Here is a 24,734-nt window from a genome sequence, read left to right on the forward strand (position 1 = left end):
AGGAGCAAGCAGAAGGAACATTCCTCATGTGCCCAGGCAGAAGGACATTCACATCTGACTACTAGAAGTAGGGGACGCCTCATGGCAGCTGCTCACGAGGGGAGCAGAGGGGCAGCGCTGAGCTCTGCTCCCTGTGACAGTGACAGGGCCCGAGGGAACGGCATGGGGCTGTGTCAGGAGAGGGGCAGCTGGGGGTGAGGGACAGGGGAGGGCGGTGGGCATGGAACGGCTGCCCAGGGCGGTGGGTGCATCCCCAAGTGCTGGAGTTCAGGGAGTGTTTGGACACCGCTCTCAGACACACGGTTTGGATTTGGGTGGTGTTGTGTGTGGCTGGGATCGGGACTCAGCGATCCCTGTGGGTCCCGTCCAACACGGGCTGTTCTGCGATTTGAAGCTGGGACAAGCTCTAGCTCAGGCTGCCACACACCGCCACCCAGATAGAAACTAAAGTCAGCAGGATCAACAGTTTTCAACCTCGCACACGGCATTTAGGCGCACACAGCCCCTGTATCGAGGATGGGAGCCCTCCGAGGGGCTCTGCCAGCGAACGCACCGAAGCCGAGAGTTCTGCGACGCAGCACAGCACCGTGCCCAGCGCGGCGGGCAGGGGGTCGAGGCACGCACGCACCCTCCGCCATTAGCGGAGAACAACACCGGGGCCGCTTCCTCCCCACCGACCGACGACGGCCATGAGGGGCGGCCCCGAGCAACAGTTCTCCCCCCTCGCGGGGCCCCGGCCGCGGCGGGAGGGGCGGCAAGAGCGGGAGGGGAAACTTGGCGGCCGGGCCCAGCCGCTAAGGGAAGGGGGGGATGAGGGGGAAGAGGGGGACCCGGGAGCCGCCCCGCTGTGCCCTTACCCAGGTAGTGGCGCCGCAGCAGGCCGGGCTCCTCCAGCCCCAGGCTCCGCTTCCTCACGTCCCACAGCAGGTGGGGGCAGCGGCCCCGGGACATGGCCGCCGGCCGAGCCGCGAGATCACCATGGAAACCGGCGCCCGCCTCGCGCCGCGGCACCGACCGGCACCGAGCGAGAGAACGGCGAAGCCGCCCAGACAGCGAGACACGGCCCAGCGGGCGGGGGAGGCGCCACGCCCCGCCCACAAGGAGCCCCGCCCCACGGAGCAACGCCCACGGGAACGGGGGGAGGAGCGGGGCGAGGGGCGGTGCTCCGACATAGCCCACCTCTCGCGAGAGCTGCGAGCGCCGCCTCGTGCTGGGGCGGAGGTGATGGGTGACGGAAGGACACAGAGTGAATCACAGCATGACCCGGGTTGGAAGGGACCTCAAGGATCATGTAGTTCCAACCCCCCTGCCTGGCAGGGCCACCAAACATACACCTTTACTAGATCAATGCGCGCAGGCCCGTCCAAAAAAAACCTTTTGGGGTTTTTTCCCTGAAACACCTCCAAGGACGGGGCATCCACAACCTCCCTGGGCAGCCTGTTCCAGGGCCTAGTGACGCGATGAACCGAGCGCTGAAGCCACGAGGAAGCCATCTTAGGTATCATCTCATAGTGTCATATGTGCGGGTTGGAAGGGACCTTAGAGATCATCGAGTCCAACCCCCCGGGATTCGAGCCCCTGTGTAGCAGAGCGGCACTTCTACCACTTGCGCCACAGGGGGATTCGAACCCGGGCCCCGCTGTTGCAAAGCGGCGTCATTAACCACTGCGCCACCGGGGCACCGGGTCTAGGCGCGCGGCCGCGGGCTGGGATTATCCCGTGTCGGCCATATTGCTTGGCAGCGCGAACCTTCCCAAAGCACGCCGGGAGCTCCGCGCACAGCGCCGGCCCCGCTCTCCTCGCCAGGCGGCCCCAGCCAATCGCGGCTCGCGGGCTCCTCCTCATTGCCCCGCCCCCTATCCGAGCCACCAATGAGCGTGCGAGATTTCCACGCTCCTCCTCCCGGCTCGAAGCCGGTGGTGTGGGCGTGGCGCTGCGGAAGGACGGCGGGTCGCGCTGTGACCGGGCGACGCTGACACGGCGGTGTTGGCCGGGGGTCTGCGAGGTGTGCCAACATGGCGGCCGCCGCCACGGGGCTGCGCGCCTCGTATCACCGCCTGCTCGACCGCATCGAGATGATACTGCCGCCGCGGTTCCGGCCGTTCTACAACCACCCGGCCGGTAACGGATTTGGGCGGGGGATTTGGGGGGCTTTGGACGCGGGGTGAAGCCGCTTGGGGTGGGTTCTGCTCGGCGAGGGGTCGGTGCTGGTACCGAGCTGCTCTTGAGGGAAGCGTGTCCCTCCGGCAGTGCTGTTTGCCGTGCTAACAGGCCGCGCAACGGGCGATAAAGCGGCGGAATCCCATAGGCCGGTATTGGTTCCCGTGCGCCTCATCCTTGACTCTTCACCCAGCTGGGATGCGGACTTTGGTGCTCGGGAGGTTGCTCCATCCTATAGCGGTGACCTCCTGGAACTGCCGCCTTCCAGATCTGCGTGCTAAATCCACTAGGGTGATGTAAACATGTTAACGTTCATGTCGGTGTGTGTATATATCACATACAACCCATAAATAGCCAGCAATCCCATGGAACGGTGGCACTGGTGAGAAAAGCCACAGAACAAGCAGGTATCAAACCCAGGCCTCTGCTGCTCGGTTTCAGCCCCGAACACTGTGCTCAGAAGCCTGAGCAATAGATGTCACTGTGACTGCAAACAAGTAGGTTACCAATAAAAGGGTGACATTGTATCTCCTGGCGTTGCTGATCTAATTTGGGAACGACACCGTGTTGCTATCGTGAAATTATAAATGGCTTGCAGCAAGGGAAGAACCAACAATGCTTGCTTCTTTCCCAGCACAAAGAAAGCTTCCAGGAAAATGCCAGCCCTGAAAAGCTGTTTGTTTGGCTGGCACCGCACAACTCAGCTGCTGGAGGGCAGTGAAGGACTTGGGACATGGCATGTCAACTGCTGTATTGCAGGGAGCACAGCTCTTAGCCACTCAAACCTGGGCTGGGCTTGTACTCGGCCTCCTTTGGCCTCCTGGGTTCCTTTGGCCTCCTGGGTTCCTTTGGCCTGGCTAAACAGCGCCCCAGGACAAACACTTCTTACACTTAGTATAAAGTAAACTTCTATTTGCACACACAGCGTTCAAATTAGCATGTCCTGCTTCTGAGGGGCTGCTGTCTAATTTGTCCTTGAAAAACCCTGTGTGTCAGAGTCTGGGAAGAACCTGCCGTGGCTGGGGAGTTCTCCTTGCTGGAACATCTCTAAGGAGGGTGTTCTGCATGCAGCATTTAACAGCCCTCTCTTATAACCAGCTTGACATCGTACCTTGTCCTCAGCTGTTTCTTACTTTGTCACTAGTTTTAAATTACCAAATCACTACCAAATCTGCATCATGGAGGAAAAATAGTTATAGGGAGAAACATTCTAAAGGTGAAAAGTAATCCAGAAGTTACTAGCTGCTGCCTGAAACTTGATCGCTGTCACAAGCAGTGTGTGTCTTAGAGCTTTATGCAAAGCTGCCAAGCTAGTTTTTGTTGCATTTTGTGTTGCAGTCATTTTATGGGGCTTAGCTGGCGTTAAGGTGGCTGAACAACTGATAGTTGTAACAGTAAGTGTTATCCCTTGTGTTACAATTTTCTTGTGGCTAGTTGTTTCAAGTCATGGCTTTAAGCATGAGGGTGCTTAAAACAGGCTGTATTGATAGTTCCTGTAAGGCTGCGTAGTTAGTTAAATATTAACACACATAACAAACAAGCAACCAGTGTCCTGGTGTTTGTTGTTTGTAGTTTAAAACTTTGACTCATAATACGTAACATATTACAGTGGAAATTTGGCTTCGTCTCACATGTTACCTGCTTAGCAATGCTTCAGACTTCATGTGTTCTGACAGGATTGGATACAGTGCCCTGACTGTACCTCAGTGTGGTGGGAGGACATTTTGGATCCTGCTCTTTCTTTAAAAACGTGGAGCCCTATTCCTAGATTAACGATGTCTGGCACAGCTGACAGCCTGCATAGTGCAGGTGTAGCGTTACAGTACTTTGTTTTAACCAACCGCTATTTCTGTGCCCCTGTATATGTAGTTGAGGGAGAGATGTTTTTGCAGGTCTCACTCTGTTGGTTTTTCTTCTTTCTGTATCCTTGTAATCTTTGTTCGACTATTGGCAAAATATTGAGGTGGGAGGTTAAAAACCTGCCTACTCAGAGGTGTTTATTAGAGGTCCATGAGAACACGCTGCTACTTGTTTGCAATTTGTACTCTCTCTTTAAGCATCTAATGCCGCTGTGTAGGATGTCTTTTATAGCGTGAAGAAATGGGTTGTGATTTGGAAAGGGAGCAGCGTCTGACTTGTTACAGTGCCAATAAGAAAATATTTCATGGTTATAGTTTACAGGATTCATAGACTCATAGAATGGCCTGGGTTGAAAAGGACCACAAAGATCATCCAGTTTCAACCCCCCTGCTATGTGCAGGGTCACCAGCCAACAGACCAGGCTGCCCAGAGCCACATCCAGCCTGGCCTTGAATGCCTGCAGGGATGGGGCATCCTCCTTGGGCAACCTGTTCCAGTGCGTCACCACCCTCTGTGTGAAAAGCTTCCTCCTAATATCTAATCTAAACCTCCCCTGTCTCAGTTTAAAGCCATCCCCCCTTGTCCCATCACTGTCTACCCTTGTAAACAGCCGCTCCCCCTCCTGTTTATGTGCTCCTTTCAAGTATTGGAAGGAAATTAGTTTTCAGTTTTAGATTCAGTTTACAAAGATTTCAAATTCTCATTCTGTTCTTTCAGTAATAGTGCTAATCTTCATACAGAAACTGTTTTCATTCTTCCTGGCCTGATCTAAGAACTTCTTTACAGTAAGGGTGACGGAGCACTGGAACAGGCTGCCCAGGGAGGTGGTGGAGTCTCCTTCTCTGGAGATATTTAAGACCCGCCTGGACGCCTACCTGTGTGACGTGGTGTAGGGAACCTGCTTTGGCAGGGGGGTTGGACTCGATGATATCTAGAGGCCCCTTCCAACCCCTACAATTCTGTGATTCTGTGATCTGAGTATTTTCATGATAAATATGTCTTGCAGTAAGTACGCTTGTGTGCTTGAAAGTAGGAATACCGATCTTTCTTCCTCATCTGTTGCAAAAATAGGTGGGCTGGTTATGCAATGGAAGTTGATGCTCAGAATTAATGAAATATGAGCATTAGGTGGCAAAGCACAATAGATGCACAGTTACACAATATCACTGCAATTCCCTATATTAAAAATAAATAACTAAATAAAAAATCTACACACAAAACCAAACAAAATGGACTACAAACAACAACAAATCATCAAGATCTCAGACCTTACTGTGAGCATTAAAACAGCCACATTTCACTGAGTAACTGAACTTTTCTCCCCCTTCTTTCAGGTCCCAAGACAGTCTTCTTCTGGGCACCTATTATGAAATGGGTAAGTCTGAGATGCCAACTTATGTCTGTTCATTTGAGGGCAATCTGCGGCAACTCATTGAGCAAGCAATAGTTCCCAGCAGGTAAGTGAGCATTCAGAAAGGTTTGATGGCAAAGCTCTGATTTTTAGTCGATGGGGAGGGGAAAAAAAAGCCTCATCCTTGTCATAATTTGTGCAAATTAAGTAAATAATAAAATAGCTTGAAATACCTGTTTGAAAACAAGCATTGATACAATCTCCTATTCCGATTGCCAAGTGGTTCATAAATCTGCTGTTGTGAGCAGCACATCTTAAGGGCCACAGGGAACACATGATGCTGTGCACTGTAGGTTTCCTTCTCTGTCAGTCTAGATGGGTGCTGCACTATCTGGGGTTCACCTCTGCCTTTTGCTGGGGCTCTCCCAGGCAATGTGTCCCTGAGCCTCAGCAACTCTTCTGAGCAGGTTACTGTCTGCTGCTCTATCATAAGAGCTAATACATGGATAGTTGTTTGTTTGTTTGTTTGTTTTGCGAAGATGCAGGAAGGTCTATCTGTCCTCCCAGTGAAATTCTTCACTGGGAAGTTCTTCATTGGGAAGATGAAATGGTTTTTCTGCTACACTGCAAGGGCAAGTTGACTTGCAGGTACCCAAATGGACTGAAAATCTGTACCTCTGTGACACCATTGCAGCAAAACCTGTCCCATAAATGAGGCAGCATGCAGGAGTCTCTACCCTGACAAACTGATTTCTTGAGTGGAGCCCAAAGTAACCCTTAGTGGCAGTCATCGAGTTAAGAGCACTAAGGTTTTTGTCTTCAGTTATTTTGGTTAACTTCTGTAGTAGAACAACAAATTGTGTTTCCAGTAGAGGGCAATAACAACAAAGTAAATCAAGCAGCATATTTGCTAGAAACATTCTCAAGGAAGTCAGTCAAGCCATTTGTCACTGCAGTAGGGAATTTTCTGCTTTTACTGAAATTATATTAAAATAATAATAATAAAATCACTTTTACCTCCTTGGACGAAGCTGAAAGAGGACAACACATGTGCCTCTTTACTAACTAAGCTTTAGGAAGAAGGGTCTTTCTATTTGGACAAGATTCTACTTGCTGCATGAAAACCAATTTGTTTTTAAGAGCAGCTGTGCCTGAATTAACCTTGTACTTAAACTAATGAGAAGTTGCCCGGGATTTCACTGCAAGCTAATCACAACCCCCATAACTCTGTTATTTCCTCCTAGAAGTGTACGGGGTCTCCAAGAGTAATTACTCAGCTCGTACATCACCCACATAGCGCACACAGCATAGACACTGAGATATATGGCATCTTCCCCTTCTGAACTATTTGATCTGTCAGGTCTTGGTACTGGATTGACTCAATTTCTTTTTGCAGGGTTTGGTATGTGCTGGAATGGCTGATATGACCAGACCTGCAGAAAAGCTCAGCACAGCACAGTCTGCAGTGTTAATGGCCACAGGTAAAGCCAGTGGTACTCTATGCTTGTATGCAACACCCTCTCTACAATTGTATCCGCTCTATTCTGTATTCTGTCTGCACTAAGTCAGTGTGCACACTCAGTGTGCTAGCTCTCACTGTTACATGGTAATTCTACGACATGCTTATACTTGGTATTCAATCTGTGAGAGTTCTGTGATTACATAATAGTTTTATACAAGTGTCTTAATTTGGAATTGTCCAGAGCATATTTTTTTTTGAGTTAGGATATGAATTTGATCCCTCTAGTTACAAATGATACCCTTCGTTCCAGGAAATAAAGCACTTCTGCTTCGTTCAGGTCAAGACATTTTGAAATCAGTCCAGAATACGGTGGCTTTTTTAGAATGGATTTGAAGGGATTAAACAATGCTAGATGGAAAGAATTTCCATGTGCTGCAAGAGCTTGGAAGCAATGGTATACAGAGCAGTGCACTGCTGTCTGCCATGAGTTTTCATACTGCCAAAACCAATATTCCATATTCAAGCGTCACCCTTGACAAAATTTGGTAGAAGAACTAGTGGCAGCTGAAGCTGAGAACCAACACTACAGCTGCCACCTTTTTCCTTCTATGGACTTAATTTTGCTATCTGGCTTAATGCGATGTGCTTTGCGTGATATGTTCTGTGATCTCCACATGGGCACAGCAAACTGGATATACTGCAGCAAAATGTCACTACCCTGCAACCGTGCCAGGGTATTAAGGTTTAGACTGCTGTAGAGTACAGAGGATCTTTATTTGATACTAGGACTATGATTAATGTGATTGTCTGGTTATGTCATTGTGGGAAAATGAAATGCATACCTGTATCTCACTGGTATTTGCTGTGCTTCTAACTGAGAAACAGATGATGATAAGAAAAACACTTGTCCAACATGAAGTTGTAAGGCTGATGTAGTTAAACTAGCCCACTCTTCTGTCCCCGGACTGAGGGGATGTCTGAATATTTTAATGACAAAGATGTAATGTCTCCTAACTTGCCTTTTCATTCAACAGGCCTTATTTGGTCAAGGTACTCTCTAGTTATTATTCCTAAAAACTGGAGCCTGTTTGCAGTGAACTTCTTTGTTGGCTGTGCTGGTGGCTCCCAACTCTTCCGAATATGGAGGTATGTATTAAGGAGGGCTATCTGCACGCTGTAATTAAATACTCACACCAACTAATCTTCATCATGAAATTAGAAATTCCACCACCTTTCAGTGTCAGTACAACAGCCAAAGGGAAATCAACAATTAATTGAACATTACACATTGCTACATTTTTACTTTTCCAGATGGATAGCAGGGAAGCTTCTACGTGTTTTCCTTACAGCTAGAGCTCTTTTAAAGGAATGATCTCTGTAAGCTGTAGTTTCTGAATTTAAGGCATTCTTCAAAAGCTGTAGGCCTGTCTGACAAAAGGCTACGCCATTTCATATGCTTTGTGCTTCTGTCAGCTTTCACTGTTGAATCCGATCAGTTCCAGTTGGATCCAAGGGTCCTAAAGCACAGCAATGTATTTCTTGAGGGGATCATTTGATCCCTTATTAAGTACTGGACAGAAATAATGCAAACTTAGCAACTAACTGGAAGCTTTTTACATGAACTGAACTACCCTATCCTGAGTTTCTACCTGAGTTCTCTGTAGTTTTAAACCTTCTTTACAGAACAGATTGTTACAAAGATGCTGTAACCGGAGCTCTAGCCTTAGTCTCTGCTTTTCTTTCCAACAGGTACAAGCAGGAGCTGAAAGCAAAACAAGAGTAGCTACTGCAAAAAGATGCCTGACTCCACAGGTCAAATCGAGCAACGCACAAACCTTTCCCCACGGGACCCAGCTTCACTAATTTTCACATTTTTGTCCTCTTAAGAAACTGAAAGAGGAAATTTGAAAATCTAGAGAACATGCGTTTTCTAAGTGCAAATAACAAAGTATCTCCACACGTTTAAATAAAACGAGACCTTTTAAACTTAAGTAAAATTGTATGTCTTGTGTCAGAGAACTTACATTGTCTCTTTAAAAGAAACCAATTGTGGATTGTGCTTTCAATTATTTGTTGGGCCTCACCTCTGACTGCTAAGCGGAGCCTGGTGTGACGTGGGACTGGGACTGGGACTGTCAGCCAGAAGCCCAGACAGGTACCACTCCCACATGGCAAGGGTGGAGATGGGAGGAAACTGCCTGTGTTTAACAACAGCTGCAGCACCTTGCTGAGGCACTGAAATCTTTGCGTTTCTCACCCCACATGTAAACTGTCCAGCACAGAGCAGTATTACTGCAGGACAGCATTTTCTCTCCTTAAAAGACGTGTGCCTGATACTGCACCAGATACCCTTCTCCAGATGCTGTCCTACCTCTGAAAGCTCTCTCTCTCCCAGTTGGATTCTGCTGGGGATGTGTGCTGTAACCTCAAGCATTTTCTCTTGCATATCTTTGTTCTAGCTGAATTCATGTAGGGTATCACCTCAGTGAACTCTCCAGCTGCGTGTGTTTGCTGAGCTGATAAGAGTGGGATGACTGAAAAATCCTGCAGGAAAAAAGGTGGTATATTTCAGCCCCCCTCCCTTCCCAGTTCACAACAAGATGAGACTCATCCAACAAACCAGAAATGGGTGGGGAAATAAGTGTATTAAAATATTCACAAGATTACAACAGAAAACATGAAAGTCCATTCAAGAAAAAATATCCATGATAACTTTCCAGATGAGTCTGTAAAAGCAAAAGCACTAACCGTTGATATACAGGATCTTCACATAGTCAGGCCATGCAATGCATATCTAGCTCCCTCACACAGATTATACACCTGTCTTACAGGTGTTTGTTCTCCCACGTACCTCTGAGATGGAGGTTTATGAAAAGTATCCAGTCTATATTCCCAGTTATATTTACCACACAAAAAGAGCTGCCATTGTAGGGAGACAGAAAAGATTGCACAGCACACTGATCTCAAGAGGCATTGAACTTGTGTTTTAGAGTGCAAGAACACCTTTAAGTGAAAGGGTTTAGTAGCTTTAGGGCAATGAAGAGCAGGGAAAGAGAAGCCTTGGAAAAGTACAAGTACTGAGCATCATTATATGATTTCGTAGTTTGTTACCTAAATATTAGCACCACAGGGCTATGGCCACAGCCCAGAAGTCTTACCCACCTTCTCAGGTTTGACAGTTTTAAAAGGAACGTAATTCCATCACCTGCTGTACATAAGAAGAGTTTGTATTAGAAGTCCTTGGTAGTTATTAATGTAAAAATCCAAGACAAAATTTTGAATCAGCCTGAAAGTATTTTGGTCATAAATCAAATGGCCTGCATTTTACCTCAATGAATCCATTCTACAGCAACGCAGCTTATAAGCCACATATATACATTCACTGCAGTTACCAGATGGTTACCTAAGCAGTTCTCACGGGTTTAAAAAAGCTGATAACTTATTTCCAGCTCATTTTCTCACAACCTGAAACAGCACCAAAGCTTCAAAAAAAAAAAAACAACAACAAAAAAAAAAAAAAAAAAAAAAAAAAAAAAAAAAAAAAAAAAAAAAAAAAAAAAAAACAACCAAACAAACCAAAATCATACAGGTCTCCAGCTATCATTGTGTAGTTAAATATAGGGACATATATGCCAACTTGTAGTGGTTCTTCAATGAACACGTTTAATGTGCTCATTAAAATGCAATTTAGTGCCATCTAATGAACACACTGATAATATCCTGCACAGAACAACTGCTGAAGACAAAAAAGGCAATGGAGATTTGATGTACTGAGTATAGCTGCTGATTTTCTTACGTCAATCTAATTACACCTAATACCATTCAAAACTTATTTCTGCTAATCAGTAATAAAGAAGAATATATCTACTGCTAGTAGAGGCAGAACTCTTCATTTTGCAATTCTGTTCAGAAGAGGGGATGACAAAGATGAGTGATGCCGTTCATATTCCTGCCTCTATGGGATGCAAGCCAGCTCAGCAGCCAGAGCCCAAGCTGGCACTCCCAAACTGTGTTCCTATAATGCGTATAAGGTCACTTTTAAGTGTAAAAGCTTACTTTTTTCCCCCTCACAGCAGAGAATTCATTGTAAATCTTTTACATCGTGCAGACCTTCCCCAGATCCATCACCTATGAGTGCTCGCTCACCTAACAGTCATTTGCTATTGCCTCAAGAATCTTTTCAGTTCTTCAGCTTTCTTTTCAAAGAAAGTCTTTTCAAAGCAGACAGAACTAAAAAGAGCTAGCAGCGGTATGGGCACTGGTTAAGGACAATACACTTCATTTTCCTAAAAGTATGTGCTGTTATTTTCCACCTGCAAAACAGCATTGAAGAATTAAGAAAATAGTAGTAGAGAACACCTGATTGAACTTCTGGTCACCATAACATCACAGTCTGATGACTCTGTCTGACTTCAATCTCTGCTTGCTACCCATCAAGGAAATTAGAAGTCATCTGTCACTTGAGACTTTACTAAGTAAACCAACTAAACATCAGCTCCTCTCATCAGCACAGGCTATCATATCCAAATAAACAAGCTAACACAACCTGAGTGACCAAAAGTTCACAATAGTTTTGTCTCATGCTGCCTCAAGTTCACAGTATCACAGAATGGCTTGGGTTAGAAGGGAGCTTAAAAACTACCCAGTTCCAACTGTTTGCCATGGGCAGGGCTGCATCCACCAGCTCAGGCTGCCCAACGCCCATCCAACCCAGCCTTGAGCTTCTCTAGAGATGGGGCACCACAGCTTCTCTGGGCAGCCTGTGCCAGTGCCTCACTGCCCTCTGAGTAAAGAATTTCCTCCTAGCATCTAACCTAAATTTCACCTCGTTCTGGAAAGTCTCCAGAACTTACAGTACTCAAAAGGAGCTTCCAGTACTTAAAAAGGAACTTATAGCCAGGAGATAGATCAACTTTTTACATGGGCAGGGCAAGGAGGAATGGTTTTAGACTAAAAGAGGGAAAATATAGATTAGACGTTAAGAGGAAAATCTTTACTCAGAGGGTAGTAAAGCACTGGACCAGGCAGCTCAAAGAAGCTGTCCATCACACTTGAGACTGATTCCTACTATTCCTATGGGGAAGAGTTTGTTTCTTTCCTAAAAAAAAGTTCAGCATTAAAAAACAAAACAAAACAAAATAAAACAAAACTTCAATATGCCTTCGTACGAAGGCTGCATGAATCCTTGCAATGACACTTCTCCAAATAGGCGATACGAACTATATGAACTGTACCTAAAGAAAACCGATGAAATCATACGTTTCCCATAGTTAGCAACAGAAATAGCAGGATTGTGCTCAGATTCTTCAGTAGATCCCATCAGAAAAACAATCAAACAACAACAACAAAAAAAAAGCCCCACAAAAACAAATAAGGACTTAAGAGCAAAAGGCAGACAGTCCTATTTTCTTGTAGCACCAAGTGTTTGATCATTAAATTCATCACATTTCTCCCTTTTACTTGAAAATGTCTAGGGAGAAAGGTGGTAATGCACAGTAATAAGCACAGGCAGATTAAAACAAAGGTTCTCCATCAACTAAGCTTCTGTTTCTTGCTAAGTGTAAAACAAATATTTGGAAGAAACAGCCCAGTTGATAGGGAAAGCAGCAGCAGGATTCACTGCGACTTTAGCAACATTTCGAACAAAAGCAAGTGTCGTTAAGCAACCAGTCAAGCATGATCCTGATGAAAGAATATAAATTCTGCTTACAAGACCAAATGAGAACATCTACCTCACGGGAGAAGGCAGCTTTTGTAGTCATAACCTGACCAAGAAAATATGAATACCCTGTGAAAGTTACCTTTTTTGTATTCACCTCAAAGACAGTGAAAGAAATTAGACCTTATAAACAAAAAAAAAAAAAAATCTCCAGATTGATGTAGAATCTTCAGGCATCTTCCAGTTTCTCCATTGATACAATAAAAATATTCTTAAAATGTGATGTGAGTTTGCACTTTCTCATCTTACAAGATACAAAAAGAATATTGGCAATTTATAAGCAGAATTCTTAGCGCATTTCAACATGCAACATTGGTCTCACTTCTCTACGATTAAATAGACTATTTACACACAATACATATATATCTTTCCCTCTGTATGCACATGCATTGGTCCTAGCCTAGGCATCAAAGGCCACATGTGAGTTCTCTGGGTCAAATTTTGTTTAAGTAATTCCAGTCTGAATGAGTGTTTTGCTATAGACAGGTTAGGATCGTATCTCAGTTCTTCCGAATATCAGCATAGACCACAGACTCTGACTTGTTAATCTTGTCACTGTGCTGTCCTCCGGAGTGATCTAACTGCGCGTAAATGACTGGGCCCTGCAAAGAGAATAAAAAACACAATCAGAATTGTTCAGAATAGGTCACATTGTCCCTCTCTTATGCAGGGGCCACAGCAAGACCACACAGCTTTTATGACTGTTAGCGACACTCTGAAGCAAGTGGAATGAGCCCTCGCCTATAAATGAGTCTCCAGTCTGCCACCCTGCTCATACCAGGAGCGTGCCAAACATTTCCTCCCTTTAATATTGATAAGGCTGCCCGCTTTCTCACAAAAAAGCTAAATCTAGAATCATTTGTTCTGAAAAGCCGTAATTTTGAGATGTTGTAGAGAGAAGAAATATACTTGGCTTAGTCAGATACACGCCAGATTTAATATCTTACAGGAGAAACTATGCTGCAGATGTACCACTAGATAACCGAGTGTACTTGATGTACTGACATGTCCTGTAAATCTCAGCACAGCTGTACCACTCAGATAACTAAGGACAGAACAAGCCTGCAGCCACCTTAGGACACCACAGTCACTGGCCAAGCAAATGATGGGATCAAGGTTTACAGAGCAGCGAGCCAGTAAACACTAAAATGGTTCAGTAATGCAAAATTCTTACCTCACTTTCAAACCAACCCAGCTCAGAGTTTTAAAAAAAGAACTGAATCCTTGGTCAGTTTAGCCATCAAGGTTCCCCTTTACTACAAACCAACCCAAGGCATGGCACAGACACACAAACAAGAGAACTACTTAAGAGCATCATTCCAGAAGGGCATAAAATATTAGAAAGCATCCAAAGGAAGGCTCTGAAGATGGGGCAGGGTCTGCAGGGCCGGGTTTATGAGGAGCTGCTGAGGTCCCCTGGTTAGTTCAGTGCAGAGCAGAAGAGCTGAAGGGTGGCCTGATGGCAGCCGCAGCTCCTCACAGGGAGCGGAGGGCAGCGCTGAGCTCTGCTTTGTTTGACAGCATCAGGGCCTGATGGAACAACATGGAGCTGTCAGAGCAGGGGACAACTGGGGGTTAGGGACAGGTGCTGCACCAGAGGGTGATGGGCATGGAACAGCTGCCCAGGGCAGTGGGCATGGCCCCAAGTGCTGGACTTCAAGAAGCATCTGGATAACATCCTTGGACACAGGGTTTGAATTTTGGGTGGTGCTGTGTGGAGTCCAGAGCTGGAGTTGATGATCCCTGTGGGTCCCTTCCGGCTTGGGATATCCAGTGATCCTACATTTTCACACATTCACATCAGGTATGCTCTGTACCTTCTCGTGCAAGCCTGTTCAGTATGACCCAGCACTGACAGTTATTGCCAGGCTTTCCCTACAAAAGACTGCAACACAGCCACACACCTTTGTTCTCTTTGCTGGAGTGAGACATTAAATTACCATATTTCAGCAGAGCATACAAATACACCAGCCCATTCCTAAATCACCACATCCTTCAAAACACAGTCGCAGGAATGAATGCAAGCTGAAGATGAGCCAAAGACGGGACTAGGGCTAGGACTGGCCTGGGATGCCTGACAAGGTAAAGATGGAAGCTTTATGGAAAGCTCTGACCTGCAGCTCCCATTCTGCATGCCACAACTGAAATAAACACAGAGCAGAAGGCTGTGACCACCTACCAGGTGATCTAAGTGGAGAGATCACACACCAATATTACCCACAAGGGAGAGGAAGGGACTGCTTTGTTGGGCAGAGGGAAGAGAGTAATAATTACAAGGATGGTTCTTTCTGTTTGATTGAGGGTCTTCTGGTTATTTTTGCCTCAAAATGATTTCATTAATTTAACTCCATTTCTGTTCCCCTTAGTTTGAAGAGAGAAGATTTCACAGGTATTTCTCCCACTCACCACTCTCCAATTCTATTCATCTTCCAAAGCAATTAGGGGTCAAAGATGAGAAGATACCTTCTCTTCAGAAAACAAAATCCTTGAAGGACCATAGGTACACTTTTGCACAGCTGCTTTCCTTCTAACACAATGGTAAAGCATGCACCTGCTAAATGCCTTCAGAAGCAATGTAAAGCCAAGCTGCCTTCCTTCTAGGAAAAGTACTTCCCAAGTTACAAAGATAAATATTAGAGGGAGGGGAAGAAGGAAGAACATTTGTAAGCAGATATAAAATGCTGAATATAAGTAAAAGATTAAATAAATGATATTAGAAAAAGATATGGTTGCCTTAGGAAAGATGAAATTTAGATTGTGGTTAGAAAAATGTGTTTTTTTTATCAGCTCTCTTGGCTCTCATGTTGTTCTGGTCTCTGAAACTATATTTGGATTACATTATTAACTCCAATTAAAGCTTGGTGTCTACAAAAATGTTAAGGAAAAATGAGCCTAAAGTTTGTTTGTAAGCGCTTTAGGAATTCTCACCTGCCTGAAGCAATAGTTCAAGGAGACAGTAAATTACACTCTATGGCACTTTGTACGAGTTCAAAACAATCTACAGCTGCATAAAGTACTCAGTACGACATCCCAAGTTTGCCCAAAAAATCCTGATGGGTCAGTTTTCTACCACAGGAGTTCCCTTTGGATCAGTTATCTTATCACCACTATTATTTTATGCCAGGTTAAATAAAATTATCCTGCTGCAAGCAGAATGTCAGATGATGATGAAGAGGCTGACTGGTGTGGTCACATGATCCAAATCAAGCTATTGTCTAGATATATTTACCATCACCTAAACAAATGGAATATTAACAAAAACAGAAAAGAAGGAGCAAGGATTTATTACAATGCTCCACCTATTTGATTTGTTGCCTGCTGATTTTCTACTCTAATCCAGATTCTCTCCCATGTCTACTCGGTAGCACCTCACTGCAGCTGAAAAGCAACCAGTTTTACCAGCATACTTCAGAAACTATTGCAACGTGCTTCTGGAGCTCCATCAGGGAGAAGCTAACATGATGCTTTCACCTTTCATTCCACCAGAAAACACCTCCCTAACATAGAGAGAAGAAAAAAAAGTTCAGTTACAAAAAATGGGCAATCCTTGCTAGCAAAATGCAAGGGCTGATGATCACTAGCAAAGGACACTAAGTATGCAGGGAAATCTATGGACACCACCTTGGAGTTAGCATGTCTTCAGACGACATATGTCTGCTTTTGAGTTTGCTTGCTTCAACCTAGATTACTAGCTCAACAAGAACATCCATCCAAAAAATACATTTAGTTCCTGTCCTCACCAGAAGTGCTTTCCCACCTCATCCAAATAATGGTCATGTTAGAGTATGAGTCACTGCAGAAGATGGCACAGCAAAGAAACACTATACATAAATCTGACAGGACAGAACATACCTACTGAGAAGGAAGAAACGGTGAAAACAAGTGGAATTGAGTCAACCAAATGAACATTAACAGAACAAGACAAGTTTTATCTAGATTTTAAAGGCAGGCTCTTATTAACCACTCCAGACAAAATCTGAAACATTTTATTACTTGATTATATTGCCTTCAAGTTCAGAGATTAACTGTTCTCTAAAGTCACTATGTCTGCATAACAAAAAAAAGCTTCTCAAAGTCCACACACTACTGCAAAATGACATTAAGAAAATGTCCCTTATGGACTTAAAATCACTCAGGATCCATAGCTCATTGGAAAATTGCTGAACATACACAACAGGTAAGAAACAGCTTGCAAATAAGAAAATCCTGTAAAGAGATGATCATATACTGCAATGAAGTCCTGTTTGATGCATGCCCTCTCCCCTCTGACTGCTTTCTCATGGGATGTTTAGTCTGAGTAAGAGCCACCTTCTTTCCTTCAAAATCAGCAGGAACACAGAAAAAACAGTGTTCACCAACATCAGCAAGAACAAGACAAAGTTTCATAATTTTCAGCCCACAAAGGGCAGGTGACTTAGCAGAAAAGAAGTCTCAGCAGCAAAAGCCAACTTCAGACTGATCAACTCTGGTGAGCGTTTGGTTTATTTTCATGTAAAGGAAGAAGTACATGCCACTTAGAGCACTTCAGAGCAATGAGAGATGAAGTAAAACTCCTTCCCAGCACAATCTTAGAGCAGATTAGGCAGTTCTGATGGGTATTACGTATCTAGTAGTCAGTGTTATCTCTATACTAAACAGCTACCTGCTACCAACTCCTCATCTTCTTCAGGATCTCACAGTTGCGCTTACCAGCTGTGTATGCTAACACCGGAGATAAGAACCATCTTCTTCATACATTAGTACACAAAGGGCAAAAAACCTACCTTAACTAGTATCAAAATGCTACTCTTTCGATTGCACATCTTCAAGAGAAGAGTTCACTGGTCCCAGCTTACTGCCCATCTGTCACCCAGACCAGATACCCCCCACCCACCTCACCTTAAAGGACAGCGCCTAACTCATATATCCCACCCTGCCTTTGGCTTTTCCCTACCGTCTCCCCAACACTCCAGGAGGATCCTGCTTCAGGAGGCAGCAGGAAGCAGTTTACCTGGTGTGATCTGGCGGGTACGCTGTTTACCAGACCCTCTGTGTCGGAGGGCGACTTCTGCGGAGCTTGCTTAACTGGTGACATCAAGCTCTCAGATGTACCGCAGCTGACGAGGTGGCAGAGCAGAGTTTGCACGACAATGTTCAAGAGGCACAAACAAACAAAAGAAAGAACAAAAAAAAACACAAACGAGTGATGGCAAGATGAAAATGGCAGACTACGCCAAAGTAAAAGTGAACATAATGGAATCTGTAATAAACACATACAATTCTCCATCTCTCCCTAGTTATTTCTCTGTCCTTTCTCCTACTCTCACTGGTGAGCAACATGAAGAGACAACTACTAACACTGGACAACAGTTCCTCCAAAACTCTTGCTCCCTAGATATTCTCATCCAAGCCAGCGAGTCTAAAGCTTTATGCCTCACATACCTATATGTTTTCTTCATATAGGTTTCAGACTCAGTTGGTGACAAACAACTGCTGTCTTCTAACTATCAACTAAATAGCCCCAGTTAAGAAGCAAGCATGATACCATTGCCACAGTAAAAGTGAAGAGCGGTGCAAGAGCCACCAGCTCTCCATACCACCCAATGTACTCCCTGCCAAACTCCACATTAGTTCCTTTGCTTTTCTTTGGGCAGTGGTTCCAAAATAATTCTGCCCACTCACAAGAGTCAGTAGTTCTTGGAGTGATTAAGTTACAAGTCACATGTATGCTACATGCCCAGATACGGCTACTTGAATATCTAAACTAGCAAATCTTGTTTGAAAACTCAGAAAACTGTCTTTTGGTAAGAACTAACACCTCTGAAACAAGGTTGCTAGTTTCCACTTGGTGCTTGCTTCTTCTCATTCACTTAGAGCAGGACTGAAAAGAAGACAAGCCAATTTCAGCCAGAGAAATGAATATTACAGAAATAAGTATATGAGCCTTCAAAGTTAAGCTCAGTAGCTTCTGGATAATGCAGTACTGCATTTCTAATGCTAGTTCTATCTTCTGTTACCCATCCACTCAAGAAAGAAAACTGTCTGCCTCCCTGATTGCAGACACATGAGCTTCCTTTGCTACCACAACCCTCTTGGTATCCTTTCCTCACAATCTTTGTAGGAAGACAGTGTACAGAGCGAGTACAGAAAGAAACAAATGAGGACTGTGACATTAAGCAGAACACTTCTTCACAGGGCAATTGTACTTTACCCTTTGGTAAGTCTAACTATAGAAGATTCAGCTCTGCAAACATGCAGCAGTAAAAAACGGAAAGGGAGAAGGAAAGGCAGAAGGAAAGGGAGAGGGAGAAAGAAGTGGAGGGGGAAGGGGAGGGAAGGGAATGGGAGGGGGAAAGGGAAGGAGGGAAGGGAAGGAGGGAAGGGAAGGGGGAAGGGGAAGGAGGGGAAGGGGAGGGGGAAGGGGGGAAGGAAGGGGGAAAGGGAAGGGAAAGGGAAGGGGAAGGGGGAAGGGAAGGGAAGGGGAAGGGAAGGGAAGGGAAAGGGAAGGGGAAGGGAGAGGAAGGGAAGGGAAGGAAGGGAAGGGAAGGGAAGGGAAGGGAAGGGAACGAAGGCGAGGAAGGAAGGGAAGGGAAGGGAAGGGAAGGGAAGGGAAGGGAAGGGAAGGGAAGGGAAGGGAAGGGAAGGGAGGACTGCAGCCTCAGTCACCAGAGCAAGGGGTTTCTACTCTATCTGAGAGACAGAGCAGCTCTTCTGTGACCAAGATGACATGACCACGAATTGTTTGCTTTATTCACAAAATTCCTAAGATCCACACTATCTAAAACTTATAATTTCTTTTTATGCAGCTCATGCATACAGGTCACTAAAACTGTTAAGTTTTCAAGTGGCAGAGCTCTGAGCCACAAGGACACTTAACAGGGAATTTGTTTTTATCCTGACACAGAAAGGACTTTCTTTTGCTTTAGTCAATGCACCAGCAAGTTCACTACGAGAAGAGATGGAGGGACACCGTTTTTGAGAGAAGAAGCAATCCCACCCCAGCTAGACATGAGACAATGAAACCCAAGCATCCAGTGAAATGCATCATCCCTTTGCCAACAGATTCCAGCACAAATTACAGTGAAGTTATGTGAGCACAGAGCTAGCTGGTTAGTCAGCAAAAGAAGAGGAATGTGTACACATACACACAGGTATTAACAGCAACCACCAACTTGATTAGTTACCATGGTGTCTAGTGGGACTGGAAGAGAAGACCCAGCCCTGTTACATTCCCAATCTGGCGTCTATATCAGGATCTCTGTAAGGAGAGGAAGATAAGCAGGATCCGATCCCAGCACACCAAGGCAGAAAGGAAAAATAAAAACAAACAAAAACAAAAACAAAAAAAAAAAAAACAACACCAAAGTCAGATCATGAACGGAAACTGTGGCCATGCAGTGCCCCAGCCCACCTCAGTTCAAGGCAGAGTTGTTATCTAAGAGTAAGTGCATCTCACCACTACCACCACTCACTAGGTTAGTGTCATGGAGAAGAAAGTCTGTAAGTTTGAAGGGGGTCACACAGCATTTGATTTCTCTTAGCATGTCATGCAGAGCTAGCATGGTCACCAAAAGCAGTATTTAATCTTCAGAGATTACTTTCCCAGTAGAGCAGTTAAATCTACTACAGGAAATTACAGCACATAAACTACTTCTCCAGGCTCAGCTCCAGCACGTATCCTTCAGCAGGAGGACACTGAACAGCAGGTCACTCAGAAGCAAAGCATAAGGACCATCTCATGTGCACTTTTGGTGCATGACACTCCTCAGTTTTCAGGGGAAGGACACATGCAGAAAGTGGAAAGCAGACTTTCCGCACAATTTTGAGCACATACCACTGCCTTCACTGCACTCAGCTTTACCAATGGGAAAAGCCAACTCACTTTCTCTAAGCTCTCCAACGGAGAGAAGGACAAGGTAAAGCTCAATTTAGAAATCTCCATGAGTTTATTTTTTGAGCTGTTTTCTTCCACCCTACAAGCAACCAAAAGAACCTGCAGAAAGCAGGGATATTCGTTGGGGAAAGAACAAAAAAAAATTATTAAATGTGATTTCACTTCTAAAATTAAAGAAGTAACTTTCATCCTTTCTTAGAGAAATAACCAGCTAGTTAGAGAGGAGAAAGGAGAAAAGGTTTCCCCCCACCACCACCAAGCTTCATCACCACAGGACTCAAATCTACTTTTATCAGGTGTTGCTCTCTCATCCCCACCTCAAAAGATCTGTGCTTTATTTTGGAGATATTCTAACACACACAAAAAAACTTTTCAGGGTTGGCAACAGTCAACTAGAAACAGTGAATGAGAATGGATTTGAAGTGGCTACTCTTTCCTTACTTACTAGAGTGGTGATTAATGTAATTTTGGCAAGTGAACTTCAGGCTCAGGAGTCAAACACTGGAAACTGAAACATTCAGTCTCAGTCTCAAGAGATTGTTTCTTAAAATTGCATGTGTGGCACTTTTCCTTTGGGATAGGGGAGGGTAGAGGGATGAGGGGCTATGGAAGGGAAGGGGAACAAAACAGCTAAGGGATCTCCAATTAAGTGTTCACAGGGCATAAAGGCTTGTGGCAGGGGATCAACGGTAACATTTAGTGATTTTCAAGTGTAACTCATGGTCAGTAGGTCTTTTCAAGCACAGCAATAAAGATAAACATTATAGACAGATGATCAATCTAACACATGGCCTTACCCTACCTCTAGCCATGGTTGCCAAGACCTGGCTGACCCAACTCCTACCCCCCCTCTAAGCCCTCCCTCTGATCCTACTGCTGTTCCTCACATCATTCAGAGGTGAGGAGGGAGATCTCTTACCCAGAGTAACGTTTTTTAGAGTTGTTCTTTCTCATAACAAGACACACGACAATAGAGATGAGCAGTGTGAGACCTGCAACCGTACCGATGACTATCCCTGCCACCATGGCAATGGGGAACGCAGGCAGGCTGTCTGGGGAGAGAAGGGAGAAAACATTCAACTCTTCTGCATTCCCTGAATAACAGAAGTGCAAATGACACATGTTCTTGACCTTGGATTCTTTTACAGCAGAAGCACTAATGTCATACCCAGGAATTAAAACATGCGACCTAAATGGTAGCAATAGCAGGCAGCTAGCAGAATAATGTATGAACACATCAGACACCAAGAGCATTCTTTAAGTTACCATCCTTCAGAAGAGACTTTATACCAAGAATTTTTTACATGTGAAGGAACACAAGTGATAATGACAATAATCCTATCTTACTTTGTACTTGAGAAAAAAAAGTTATGTTCATCTGGTAACTCCCAGTAAGGTCAACAGGAAAAGGCAGGCATACTTGAAAGCACTTTGCACATCGCTCACTAATCAACTAAGAGTGCTGAATGCTGGGTGTTCTCTGGGTAGCATGCAGCAGACAGCCCAATTACTACCCACCATCACTCTAAGAGCATATATACATGCTTCTGGTGTCTCAAATACATCTCTGTACACATTTATAGAGTCATTCTTCCCCTTCTTAAGTCAGGTTCATTGAAAGTTACTAGCAGTATGCTTACAGGAACACAGTATTGCTTTACTCACGTTTTCCCCAGTACAATTTGGGGGAAGGGGAGGCCAAGAAAGAGCAGACAGAAATAAAAGCCAATCAGAGAATAAGTATAGAAGATTTACAAGAGAAAGAATACACAAAGCACCATTATATCTTTTTTCATTTGCAAACAACATTCTCCCTCTCATCTTGTTTAATGCAACGAACATCTTTGACTGGAAGCTTTCTTTTGAGAATCCATGCTATGCTAGCTACCTGTACTAAATACCAGTAAATTGGCATAAGACGTAACAGGTACGAAACATTACATAGAAAATCCTTCTCAGACACTTGCTCAGTATCACTGAGGTTGGAACAGATGTCTCAGGATCATCTAGGCTACCCCCCTGTCCAAGAAGGGTCAGCTTATGCAGCCTTCTCTGTACTCTGTCCTGTTGGGTTTTCACTATCACCAAGGATGGAGGCTTCACAAACTCTCTGTCAATCCATTTCAGTGCGCAACCATGTTTACAGAAAAATGTGTTTTCCTATGTTGAGATAGAATTTATTGTGTTGGAAATTGCATTCATTGTTGTTTCTCCTGTCACTGGGCACCACTAAAGATCTTGGCTCAGTCTTCTTTAGATACTCTCTCTCATGAGACACTTATAATCATGGGTAAGATCTCCTTGAGTCTTTTGTCTTTCTTGCAGGCTAAACAATCCATACAAAAGGTGGGCCAGTCCCTTCTTGCTGGATTTGTTCCAGTGAGGACCACATATCATGCTTATACAAAGCATTCCCAACAAGTTTGCAGTATGTAGATCAATCCCATTTTGACACACCTGTACAGAAGGGAATAGCACAATACAGTACCCTGATGATGCAAGGGCATCACACAACATATGCTATTGTTCGTTTTGACTTTAATGACTTCCAAGAAAAGGGCTACATGATCTCTAGTCATTTTACTGATGATACCCTGCATGGGAACTGTTGAGTCATGGCCTGAACCATTGATGGAGCGAGCACCTGGGGAAAGGACTGGGTCAGCATTGGGAGCACAGGTGAAAGCAATTCAGCTGTGTGACCAGAAGGGGTGGAGCCTGGCTGCACCTCTCCTAGACCTCATCTAAAGGCTGACTGCCACTAGGAAAAGATCTCTTCTTGGAGAAGTTTTCCCCTGCAAACCCAGAATCTTCTGACATGGGTGAGCAATCTTCTTCCCTTCAGTTACAGCACCTCTCTATGGTGCAAGTCCATTTGTCATAATACCTTTCTTGTTGTACTGACCTGTCCAATTGCTACACACCCCCATCTGACTGAATATCATGTCGGCAGCTTTCCTAGCTTTCTCCAGTGTTTGATACCAGTTTGTAGCAACGTCTTAGAAAGAAATTAAAGACGAAGACATAAATGCCACAACCCAGAGGAATACATCCTTTCTTTTATGAATTGTCTGGTAACCCAAAAATCTGTCTGCTATGAAGGAGAAGAATCTGACAAATAATGCTTTCCAGAAACAGAAAACAGATTGCATTTGAGCCTCATGCTAAGATGAACAGATTCATTTTGAGGCAGTTAAGAAGTAGGAGTACATAGTTTTTGTTTTTCTTCCCCTTTCCAGGGGGAAATTTTTTTGCAGAAGTATCAAAAGAGACGTGCTTCTGTTAGCAGACCTCTTGTCACATAGTCAAGGGAAAAACAAACAAGCAGCTTTTGGAACAAGAAAGTAGCAATCTAAAGCTATAGTGTTGTTATCTGCTAAAAACGTGGTATCAAAAAACATGACAACATCTAACCTGACAGATTTGCTGCTTCTTCAATTCAGATGAGGTTTTCTGTTGGTTGGATTTGGATTAAAGACAGAAAACTGAAAGAGTGTAACTGTTTGCACATGAAACTAGAGGTTTTACTGCCTCTCAGAACACAGCCCTACAGACTACAGAAAAGCTTACACAATTTTATGACCACATAGCTCACTTGGAGAATTATGGCTCCTACCCTTTCTTTTCTGATGTTCTTCAGTACTGCACTTACGTGAATTCCTCATAAAGCAGTCAATGAGTTCATTGTAAAAGATAGTCCCAGCAACATACCTAAGTATGTAATCTTAGCTTTCAAGATTTGAACTCTCATTCTAGTTTTCCTCTCATGAGAGTTCAAACCAAAGACGGACTGCCTCCAGGTGACACAATTTGTATTGAGCACTGTTTTAAGTAGCTTCCTATTACAGGCAGGAGACAACCAGAAGTAGCAGACTTGGAATTGCCTACCAATTCATATAGTTTAGGCTTTGAATAGCAGTGCTTCCCAGATTCACATACGCTAATATAACAACAGCCTTCCTTCTCTCCTCACCAACAGTATCCTTCCAATGTAGTTGGATGAGCAAATGCTGTGGAGGCACTGAAATGAAAATCACCTGAGTTTGCTTGGCAATTTTGAGCAGCTAAGCCAACAACAGCAATATGTCAGATGACTAAACCAAAACATAAGACCAGCCAAGCACCTATGGTCTAAGATCATTTAAATTTGTGAGGAATGCATGACTGTGTACAACATTTATAGAGCAGCTGACCCAAATGGATCAAAGGAATATTCTGTACCACACGATGCCATACTCAACAATAAAACTGGGTGTGCTGTCATTGCTTATGGACTGACCGGGCAGCAGTTGGCTGGTGCTCAGCAATT

The 24,734-nt window shown here is 44.5% G+C and overlaps 3 protein-coding genes across 14 annotated transcripts in view; 1 reads left to right on the forward strand and 2 right to left on the reverse strand.

Moving 5' to 3' along the window:
• Window positions 1–1,091, reverse strand: part of DCAF6 (DDB1 and CUL4 associated factor 6) — a 64,428-nt gene extending 63,337 nt beyond the window's left edge. For 6 of the 11 annotated variants that reach the window (XM_015879070.2, XM_015879060.2, XM_015879052.2 and 3 more), the window contains exon 1: window positions 858–1,090. In XM_015879070.2, coding sequence (XP_015734556.1) covers window positions 858–951 — 94 coding nt within the window. In that variant the 5' untranslated portion in view covers window positions 952–1,090. Of the gene's footprint in view, window positions 1–857 lie in introns of all 11 variants that reach the window. The other 5 variants (XM_015879022.2, XM_015879002.2, XM_015878994.2 and 2 more) reach the window with 3 other exon arrangements.
• A 765-nt stretch (window positions 1,092–1,856) lies between these two features.
• Window positions 1,857–8,824, forward strand: MPC2 (mitochondrial pyruvate carrier 2). Its single transcript, XM_015879131.1, has 5 exons — window positions 1,857–2,121; window positions 5,355–5,395; window positions 6,768–6,852; window positions 7,868–7,979; window positions 8,583–8,824. The coding sequence occupies exons 1-5, from the start codon at window positions 2,016–2,018 to the stop codon at window positions 8,614–8,616; spliced, it is 378 nt and encodes a 125-aa protein (XP_015734617.1). The 5' UTR covers window positions 1,857–2,015; the 3' UTR covers window positions 8,617–8,824.
• A 635-nt stretch (window positions 8,825–9,459) lies between these two features.
• MPZL1 (myelin protein zero like 1) overlaps window positions 9,460–24,734 on the reverse strand; it is a 34,262-nt gene continuing 18,987 nt past the window's right edge. The window contains exons 4-6 of one of the 2 annotated variants that reach the window (XM_015879103.2): window positions 21,345–21,477; window positions 17,543–17,648; window positions 9,460–13,154 (exon numbers count right to left, since the gene is read on the reverse strand). In XM_015879103.2, coding sequence (XP_015734589.1) covers window positions 13,053–13,154; window positions 17,543–17,648; window positions 21,345–21,477 — 341 coding nt within the window. In that variant the 3' untranslated portion in view covers window positions 9,460–13,052. The remainder of the gene's footprint in view (window positions 13,155–17,542; window positions 17,649–21,344; window positions 21,478–24,734) is intronic. The other variant, XM_015879122.2, reaches the window with a different exon arrangement.

Source organism: Coturnix japonica, chromosome 1 (assembly GCF_001577835.2).
Source record: "Coturnix japonica isolate 7356 chromosome 1, Coturnix japonica 2.1, whole genome shotgun sequence".
Classification (NCBI taxonomy): domain Eukaryota; kingdom Metazoa; phylum Chordata; class Aves; order Galliformes; family Phasianidae; genus Coturnix; species Coturnix japonica.

Excerpts from the sequence above, each read along its gene's own strand:
- MPC2 (XM_015879131.1), top strand. The coding sequence starts at position 2,016 with ATGGCGGCCGCCGCCACGGGGCTGCGCGCCTCGTATCACCGCCTGCTC. Across the intron at positions 2,122-5,354 it reads GTTCTACAACCACCCGGCCG|GTCCCAAGACAGTCTTCTTC; the intron begins GTAACGGATTTG and ends CCCTTCTTTCAG. Across the intron at positions 7,980-8,582 it reads CAACTCTTCCGAATATGGAG|GTACAAGCAGGAGCTGAAAG; the intron begins GTATGTATTAAG and ends TCTTTCCAACAG.